At 43.1% G+C, this 9990-nt stretch overlaps 3 protein-coding genes across 3 annotated transcripts in view; all 3 read left to right on the top strand.

The window, feature by feature from the left end:
- Window positions 1-2747, top strand: part of SARC_03411 (hypothetical protein) — a 4784-nt gene extending 2037 nt beyond the window's left edge. The window contains exons 5-7 of the mRNA XM_014302793.1: window positions 177-354; window positions 966-1180; window positions 1729-2747. Coding sequence (XP_014158268.1) covers window positions 177-354; window positions 966-1180; window positions 1729-1884 — 549 coding nt within the window. The 3' untranslated portion in view covers window positions 1885-2747. The remainder of the gene's footprint in view (window positions 1-176; window positions 355-965; window positions 1181-1728) is intronic.
- Window positions 2748-3089: 342 nt separating this feature from the next.
- On the top strand, window positions 3090-5123 carry SARC_03410 (hypothetical protein). Its single transcript, XM_014302792.1, has one exon. It carries the CDS (start codon window positions 3149-3151, stop codon window positions 4532-4534), a length of 1386 nt encoding a protein of 461 aa, XP_014158267.1. The 5' UTR covers window positions 3090-3148; the 3' UTR covers window positions 4535-5123.
- Window positions 5124-6085: 962 nt separating this feature from the next.
- Window positions 6086-9167, top strand: SARC_03409 (hypothetical protein). The gene is made up of 2 exons (XM_014302791.1): window positions 6086-6553; window positions 6810-9167. Exons 1-2 carry the CDS (start codon window positions 6404-6406, stop codon window positions 8418-8420), a joined length of 1761 nt encoding a protein of 586 aa, XP_014158266.1. The 5' UTR covers window positions 6086-6403; the 3' UTR covers window positions 8421-9167.
- The last annotated feature ends 823 nt before the right edge of the window (window positions 9168-9990 follow it).

The following is a 9990-nucleotide window of genomic DNA, read 5'->3' as shown; positions in this document are numbered from 1 at the left end:
ATATACTACACACACACACACACCTATATATATATATATATATATATATAGATATATATATAAATACATATATATATACATACATATATATATATATACATATATATATATATATATATATATATTGTGGCATGCTTATATATACACCCCAAACCATTTCCTATACGTATGGCTAGATCGGCGGTCGGCTACACCGGTTTTCCATGGGTGGGGAATTTGTTCGGCACGGCACAGAGAATGTACTGGTGGAAACTAAGGCGCGCATGGGACTAACGGCGCCTCGAGTACCGTCACGTTTACTGCCCAGGTCGCCTGAACCACCGAGATCTCCGCGCCCGGCAAGTTGGGCTCCAGGTACTAAAATATGTATTTTATATATTCTACTACTATTCTGTGCGGAGGTTAGTATATGTACATGCCTGTATATGCACGTATAGAGTGTAGAATCCTGTGTCCGCATCTATGTGGCTATAGACAATAAACAGTATAACACTATACATATGTATATATGATGTTACTTTGTGGGGCTTACGAGCATATAAGGACCGGGGCCGATGGGGCTGAAAGCTGAATTGAGATTGCGTGGGGGGTTTCCGCTTCTAACACACATGTGTCTCCTTAGGATTGTGCGAGTTGAGTGTTCTGATACCTCCCATATTGCGTGCACAGTGCTCCCTCACCGAGACGGAGAATTGAGTATGCTGTCAGCCTGTACTCGCACCGGCTTGTATCGTGCTACCTTGTGCGTCTTACAATAGATCTTTTATTGCCCTTTTTCACATGTTGATAATCGCCAAACCTAATACTAATAAATGACACGACAGGCGACACTAGGCAACGAGATAGCCGTGCAGCTCAATCAAGAAGCGCAGGGGCTGGTGATACTCGCAGTGTTTAGTTGGCCTGCAACCTTTTCACACTCCATATACACGCAAATTAATCGCAAAATATTTACTACTATACAGGCACCAAAGGTTATGAAAGACAACTACGGAGTAGCAGTGCAGCGCCAAACAAAGACGCAGGGTCGGGAAGTACCAGCATGAGGCCGCGTTCTGAGTCTGCGGCTGTGGAACCGCGAGAGCTCCAACATAACCAGTACGTATCGAGGACTAATCCGAGCTCCCATCATCTGACTGCTGGTGTATCTTGGCAACCCAGTGAAGCTATTATGATCAAGGTGGGCATTGAACTATGCTGCGAAGTAGCAGTGTTGTATCTTAGAAGTGTGAATATGTCGTTTTTATTGTACCTTTGTGCTACAAAGTATGGGCTCAATTGAACTTTGTGAGGTTTGTGTAGGGTTTTAGGGTTTGTGAAAAGTTTTATTTTAAGTTTTAAGTTTTTGCTGGTCAGTGTGCACGTACGTAGCCTCTTAATTCATCTTTTTAGGAGGCTATGGTGTGCATAGCATTCCAGAATCTGCTCGTTGCGGGCGATTAAGCGATATTTCTGATCTACAACATATCAGAAGCGGGTCATCGCCACATTTATTGACGAATAGTACTTCAAAAGCCTCGAAGTTATATTTCCAGGCCCTACTATTATACGATTTCGTTTCAGAGAAGTTCTAGAGTAGTAGCTGCGTTGCGGAGCTTTCATGTTCGACGTTACAAACCGTCATTGAATGTTGAGATCTCCCTGCCGAAACAGAAGCGAATTGTCTCTGCCACTCGTTGTCATATTCCACTAACGTCTTATTTGTCTTTTTTTTCTTTCCCACTTTAGTTGCGAGCAGACCAGGCGACAAATGTGGGGGTCCTCCTCGCGCTGAAAACTTGGGCCAGAAACGGACCAAACGTCACGGTCGCTCTGTCTATGAGGGTCAACGCCCAGAATCCGAACGCATACCGAGCGGGAATGTTTGTCGACTTTCATAACTAAGTATGTCAGGGAAGATGGTTGGTTATAACATCGGCATGAATTTGACGCAACATTTTGCGTGGCAAGCAGTGTAACGCGTACGAGTGTACACTTGCATGACAGATACGCATAGCTCAGGCAGCCCAGCTCCAGAATATGCGGGATGCTGTATTCTGCATGCATAGCATAGTGGTACGTGAGGGCCATTTTGATACACCTGTAATGATGAAAGGTCCATTGCGAGTTGCGAAGTTCTTGTTGAGAGGGTACTCCAGACCCAGAATCCGTAGCCCTAGACCATCCTATCAGGCGTGCACCGAATTGCAAGGTCGGAATCAGTTGAAGGACCAAATTTCACCTGAAAATGAGTAGAGCACTGAATTTCGATGCAGAACTATGTATACAACTTCCACCCCAGAGAGTCAAGTTCAAGAGTAAGCATCACGGAGCAAGTACTCTTGTATTTACGACCACATTAGTGGTCAAGTTACTCTGTCCATCGCGCAATCTATCAATGCTAGATCTGCGCAGTTCTCCACAAAATTGACCACTGAAGGACTTACTGAGCCTGGAATTGTGACACAAGTCATGGTCCCGCTAATTCGAGGTGAACAGTCTAGACCACATTATCTACGATGATTGAATGCAAATCGGCAGGGATTTGATTTTAGAATCAGGTAGATAGATCTTAGTAAAGGCCAGTTGTATAATCTTGCCTTCTGCAATGCTACAGTGACGCTACTTGTTTAAAACAGCTGGCACTCCAGATCTTTTTTTTAACCTTTGGTAGGCCCGTTTGTAGGCTCAATATGAATTCAAATGTGATGTAGTGTATCGTATGCCGCGGTAAATTGCAAGCAATAAGTTAATATAAATGCTAAAACCTACAACTTTAACGTTTGAATACCGCCTATGCCCCTATCGCTATTTGAGGTTCGTAAACAGCAAATGCGCCGCTCATCTGGCCTTTCAATGGCAAGTCTTCCAATTTCATTTCTGGATGCGATTTCCATTTCCAAAAAAAAATCAGCGTTTTGTGGACGTTCGGGCGGTTCTGGCGGTTCTGTCTGTTTGGGCGGTTCGGCTTTTTTAACTGACAATTTTGTTTTGTTTTGTTTTGTTTTTTGCCACCATTACCACACATAGCCTTCTAAATTATACATTTTGGTTTACATACATCGCGTACACATGTGTGTGTGAGAAATGACTGTACTCCAGTGAATCAAGAGAACCTTAAAATTCTAACTTACAGTCACAAACGCTCAGTCGATATTTTCCTGTCAAGATGGCGGAAAACATGGAGACGAACACAGTGACAGAGGTATTGTTACTACCCCCACCTCCATCTCTAACGTATTCCCCACTATTTCTTGGGGTTCTATTAGCTGACCGCTCTGTATATGCACTATTGGAAGTATGCGAAACGCTTCCAAAATCCACTATAGCTACTTTAACAACTATCGCCGACAAACAAGAAAGCATATCACTATACTTTGTTGTCAGTGGAGGAAGGACACAAGCCTCAGCGTGTCTATTAGCCACGGAGTATGCATTAGAAGTCAAGCTAGGAGCTCCTTTAGAATCTTTTGCGTCGTTCACGAAGATCAACTTAGAGGTATACATAAATGAGTATGGGATTGTATCTGTATCCGCAGCAGAGGAAGTAGGGTTAGGAGTAACGTCCGAACCAACGGAACTAATATTCGATTTACAGAATCCTACTACCTGTAGGCCGGATTTTGACAGACATGAGTCAACCACACAATTGTATGATCCGGCTTTAGTCCGGCGCCTACCCATCAAGCTGCCGCATAGAACTATTGCGGTTTTGGATAAAGTATACACAATAAAGCAGCAATTCACAGGCGATGTTCCTGTCTCGCAACACGATCTTACCGGTTGTGCACTCTGGGAATCCGGGATAATTGCAGCCCATTTCTTACCTCAAGTATTTACAACAGCGTACCGGACTACGGAGGACAATAAGGCGAGTTGCCATGGTAACGACACACTCAGTATTGGCAGTTCAGGTCGAAGAATGCGTGTGCTCGAGATAGGCTGTGGTGCCGGACTCGTGTCTACGGTTGTGGCGGATCAATGCCCCTTTATCGACATTGTGGGTACAGATGGCGAGGAGCTTGCATTAAGGTTATCCGCTGAGAACGCACGCCGGAATGGAGTGAGTGTTGTCGAGTCACTGGATGTATGTAGTGAGAGGCCAGAACTGTGTACGCTAACAGATGACACTGTTTTTTGTTCGAAAACAAGTACAGAGAAGCCTAGTATAGCCAAAGTACAAAGGCGAACTACAATACTATGTCAACAAGGGCGAGTTATGTTTGCACGGTTAGATTGGAATGATGCATGTGGAATACAGGAGTTCACTAAACAACTAGGACCGTTTGATTTTATTATTGGCAGTGACCTGGTGTATCCAGCCGCGCCTATACATCCATTGTTGAACGTACTAAAGTCCACCATGACGAAGGAGACAACAGCTTATATAGTCACAAAGAACAGAACTGGCGAAGGAGACGAGTTCGTCGATAATCTGAGTACAGCAAAGTGGGTAAAGAATTTGACTATTCACGGCGCCGACGTCATATGTGACGAATTTCGAACTCAGCAAGCGAACTTTCGCAGTGTCAGTTTCAAGGCTGTGTATTGTTAAGCTCTACGTATTTTCATAGGAAAGGGGTGACTGTATAAGTGCTTGACTTATACTGCAATGAAACTGTTCTTGCAATATCGATATGACAGATGAAAACAAAAGTTTGAGAGCGCTGTCCGCGGCAAAATAAGCGCCGCGAGCCAAGTGTAGTCTATCACGCTTATGATTGGTGGTAGTGACTATATATGCTCGTGCACGCGATTATGCAATTTCGGACAGAGGAGCAATTAGTGTAGTCTGCTATTAACATATCGCTTGTGCGTTGCTGTGTCAGGTCTTAATATGTGGTTCCGACCCTTCATAGTCGAATATAACGTTATGTGGCTAGAGTGCGAAGTCGACCAACTTTTATTCATTATATTGCTCACTTTAACCTTGAACTAGACGTCGACGATATTTTTGATGAGCTTTAGACACAACTTAGAAATTGATAACGTTACAATTAAAGGTATGATATATGCGCGGCGCACAGTGCAGGTAGGAATAAAGCAAACGCCGAGATGGTCGTGTCGTACAAGAACGCACGGGCAATGATAATACATAGTACCAGGCTGAGGTGACTAAAAATAAATATATAATTCGATACATTGATAGACGTGTTTATGTGCTGCTGGCTCTCTCTCTCTCTCTCGTTATAGATTTGCAAGCGCAAGCAGATCCGAAACCCCTGTAGCCTGTTGTGTTTGTTCGCAAGAGAAGAGAAGAAATTGCACAACTGATATATAATTGTTTTTAAAAAAACCCGTACATAATACAAACACACGTAATTGAGATGGGTCATCTGGGCGAATGGGCATGTCTAGTTCTCTACTACTAAATTTAATAAATACTCGTGGAGAATCGACGAGTGCTTGGACAGCAAAAAGCTGAGAAGTTAGCAAGAGCTCTGTATGTTGATATGCGCCTTTGCTCTACCAAGATTAACCAATAACTTTCTATCATAAGTCATTGTTTCAGAGCAGATTCTACCTACATGGTTACTCATCCAACGGTCAAATTCTATTCACAAAAATTGAAAAACGTAGACTAGATGAGAAGTATATTTTAGGGGAACTGTAAAAGTATTCTGCGCACTATAGTCAGTAGTGCAGGTCCCCAGTGAAAATTCAAAAACGTAATTATATATACATTTTTCGCTGTAGCGCAGATCTCAAGGAGGTTTCGGCCCGTTCGGGTCGTTCGTCAGTTCGACATCGTTACATAAAAGCGCTAAAAGTACAAGCCTCTATCCCATTTATATAAATAAATTTGGCTTCGATTTTTGGTTGTCACATCACTCGCGTCAGAATCCCCACTTTCTTCCAATCCGTTTTTCGGTCACGATCGATTTGTATACGCTTCGTAGGCATTTATTTTGGAACAACAGTGGTGCAAATATTCTAAAATTGTATATTTTTAGAAGGCATAGCTGCAGATGCGAACCAAAATTCATTTTAAGAAAAGTGACCGGCGTGTAGAACAAATTGTACGGTGAACCGGTTCCTACGTAGATGTCAGCCAAAAAAAACCTTAAGAGCTCGTAGGTTCCTGGCAGGTTTTAACACACAGACACCCGTAGCCTTAGTGATAGGAGATATACTTACACGCATCTGAGTTTTCATTTACAGACTTTAGCCGACTCAGCCAACTTTGTCACACATGTTGTAACTTGTATACAGTATCCAACAGCATAAATGGTAACTAACTGAACTCTGAAATCCCAACTGTGTTTTACAGCTTCACCTGGGTCATATACTTGTGCGACAATTATTCAGAACACAGTGTCCTTTGACCACCGTGGCGTGTCTTACACAGCACAATTTTGTATTTAGGTGATTATCCACGGACACCTCCAATTATTTTAAAGTGTTACTTAGCAGCGCTCCGGTCATGAGTGCCGCTGCGGAAGATAGCCTCAAGCAGGCTACAAACGCGGTGGCGGACTACTGCCCTACTATTAATCTTCCAGTTTGCCTCAGCGGAGTAGATAATGTCGAGAGTCCTTTCTTGCTGTTACAGCAGATCTGCTCGCGTCAAAAGGTAAGTTTATATGATAATATCCCAAAAACCACTTGTTTCTTGCGCTGCCTCCTGTTCTTATGGTTGTCAGCTGATTTTGTGTTGCTTTTGGATCGCTTGGTTGACTTCTTGCATATTGTTGCCTGTTCTTGTTTTATATTTTTATTTTATGTTCCCTGTGCCTGTTCCTTATTCTGTCAGCTCATTTGAGTTTGATTGCTTTGGTTGGCATTTCGCTAATAGTCTTTTGCTCTTTTTATCTTTATATTTTGTGTAGGATTTGATGGTAGCACCCACCAATTTCTTGCGCGAGGCTGTGCTGTATGCAACGCGTGATATTGTGGATGCTGTTGTTTCTCAACTGTGGACTAGCTCACGTAGTCAGCTTAAATCAGCGGATCCGGACGGAGATACGGAGGTTAAGCTCGTAGAACTCAGAGCTGTTATACCTAGGAAGGTGCAATCAACGTTGCAGTGTCTACTACTTATTCGCTGGGAAGTTGAAAATAATACAGAATTAAGCAAGAAATTAGGAGAAGGCCAGAAAAAAGAAGGAATTGATCAGTTTGCACGCCAGAGCACACTGGAGAACTTACTGAAGGCTCTCGAATTGCTACGACAGCTCTTTGATGACCTCACCGAGTTATTTGCGCTGCAAGCTCAACAACGTGCACAAGAACCACCACTCTCGCGAATGTCGTATGATGGTACCAGTACCAACATGAACACAAACGTCAGCACGACTCTACAGAATCAGAACGGTGCCACAGGAATGAACATGAACAATGCGTTGCACGCTGCAGCACTCCAGCGTGCACAGATGCAGATGTCTGGAGGTCCTGGGTCTGGGGAGAACCCTAACTACAGCCTATTTGATAACATACCTGCGTTTAACACTTTTGATACACCCTACGGTATGGGACGCGATCCAAAGTCGCACTACTCACTGTTTGCAGACCCGGCTGCGGCCAAGCACCAGCAAACATCGTGGATGACTAGTAACATGTTCCCGGCCGAGACGAGGAATTTGTTTGCGTATCAACAGCAACAGAATGCGGAGCAACCGGTAGATAAGTTCTACCAGCGGTCGTCGGCCATGAGCATCCCCGCCATGGATGGGCGCAACTACAATGCGAATGTAGGACATTACCAGCAACTACGTAATCAGTCTGTAGAACACAGTTCTCCACGGTCGTCTATACCTATGGTGCGATCTAAGTCCACGTCTGCCTCACCTCAGCAGTTCTACTCATCGTCGCTTCCAACTAGTGCAATGCCAACGCGCAACGGTGCACATGGCAGTGATGTGCTGCAGTCGGCTTATGAGCAAGGTGAAGATGCCTTCAACTTCGATAGCATGGCCGAGTCACTGTTGGTCGAGGGACCCTACGACGATGCTCACACAAGTGATGCGTACTATGGGTCATCTGTTGGCAGTGGTAGTTTAGCGTTTAGTGCTGATAGTAGTAGTAAGCCTCAGATGATATCTGGCGACTCTTTCGTGTCTGCTGTGCGTAGAAGGGAATCTGTTGACACGGTTTCGCCCATCTCACCACAGGGAATTCCTGGCGTCTTCGATCCTATGGAAGACGCAGATGATATGACTGGTTGGGTGGAGCCGCCCGTACGATACAAAACTGCAATGTGCAAGCGCATCATAGATAGCTCTAAGTGTAGATATTCCAAAGCGTGTGGATTTGCTCACTCCGAGGGCGAGAAAGACAATTTCAGTCGTCTACATCTAGCTACTGTCAAGTGCCAGTTTGGCAGAAAGTGTCGCAATCCCACATGTGGACGCGCGCACACTCCACAGGCGCAGCAAGATGCCATGGCATTGTATGCAGAGGCAGTTGGCAGCTGTCGGTTGATAGTCGGGAATAAGAGCTAATTATTTCCTACCTAACGGTGCTGCTGGCGTCCCTCGTGAGTGCAAAACATATGTAGGTATAGAAACCCTATATACATATATATTTATGTGTAAATGCGAGGGAAGAACAGCTCGTGGAATGAAGCATAGCGGATCACGAGTGTCAATGCGCACGGTTGTGGCACTCATTCGTTGCCGTATATGTCCATAGGGAGCGGAGAGGAACTGTTGAGACAAATAGGCTCTCATCAGAAGTGACGCGGAAAGAAGCATATGACACTATATGCCTTGTTCGCGTCATAATTTAGGAAAATATAGTCTATAGTTCACCACTAACTAACACAACACGCAAGGACTACATATATAGCTGCAGGGAATAACCACCACACGAAAGTGGACAAGCACGTTTGTGTGTGTGTGTGTAGTTAGACAGCAGATTGATCCTGGACATCCAGCTGGTCAAGGCGTCTATGTAGTTCCAAAACCTGGTATCGGAGTATTTCATCGGAGACGACCTCCACAGTAGTTTCCTGCCGCAAACTGACATCCGCCGTATTCCCCGCCTTCATACGAGAATGTGGGGGCTTATTGGATGGTTGGGCGGCTGGTCGATTTTTTATATATTTATTTAGTTAGACACACATCCATCAACAAATAGTATTAGTAATATAATATAGGGAGTTTTTGCACCGTCAGGCGGTCTACTTAGACACTCTCCCGATACATACGAGCGTCGATTGAAAAAAATAAAGCAGTTCTGTTTCTCGATGTAGTAAAGTAAAAGGTTTATGGCACGGTCGGCAACCTTTCAACTTTCTCGTTTGCGTACGAGAAGAAACAGTATTGAATTCAGAAGGCTGAAGTGACCCAAAAGTATTTTGTCAAATCACAGGGTCTACAATTCTGCATTGATATAATTTGCAAATTTTGTCATTCGTGATACAAGAAGTGAACGTAAAATTGACAAGTCAGTTTAATCAATTTAAAAGTCTTGCATCATTTATGAACTACCATTCATTTATGAACTACCATTGTGTATTGAAGTGAACAAGCTACATATTGATCAGTTTGAAAGTCCTGTAGGGAAGAGATATTTGTTTCCATTCCTTTATGAACTACCCTTGTCAATTGAGGTGAAAATTGAACAGTTATCATACTGGTTGCAGAGCGAGAGAGGAACACAGGAATGCCACAAATATACCACATATTATCTCATAATATGATATATCCACCTGTATCTCGGTCAGTGCGTTGGATACCGTATGATTACTAATAGATCCACGAAAAATCTTAAGACGCTCAAAACGTCGACAGATTTTGGACGCTACCTCGGTTGCTACAACTTCTTTTCAACACTTCACTTGAAATAAATAGATATGTAATATACATACGAAACACGCATTGACTGGCGGATCCGTGTGCATATATATGTATGTATGTATATATATATATATATATATATATATATATATATATATATATAATATATATATATATATATATACTATATATACTATATATATATATATATATATATATATATATATATATATATATATATATATATATATATCTATATCTATATACTATA

The sequence above is a fragment of the Sphaeroforma arctica genome, assembly GCF_001186125.1.
Source record: "Sphaeroforma arctica JP610 unplaced genomic scaffold supercont1.173, whole genome shotgun sequence".
NCBI lineage: Eukaryota > Ichthyosporea > Ichthyophonida > Sphaeroforma > Sphaeroforma arctica.
This window is presented reverse-complemented; position numbering and strand designations above follow the sequence as displayed.

Excerpts from the sequence above, each read along its gene's own strand:
- SARC_03410 (XM_014302792.1), top strand. The coding sequence starts at position 3,149 with ATGGCGGAAAACATGGAGACGAACACAGTGACAGAGGTATTGTTACTA.
- SARC_03409 (XM_014302791.1), top strand. The coding sequence starts at position 6,404 with ATGAGTGCCGCTGCGGAAGATAGCCTCAAGCAGGCTACAAACGCGGTG. Across the intron at positions 6,554-6,809 it reads AGATCTGCTCGCGTCAAAAG|GATTTGATGGTAGCACCCAC; the intron begins GTAAGTTTATAT and ends TATTTTGTGTAG.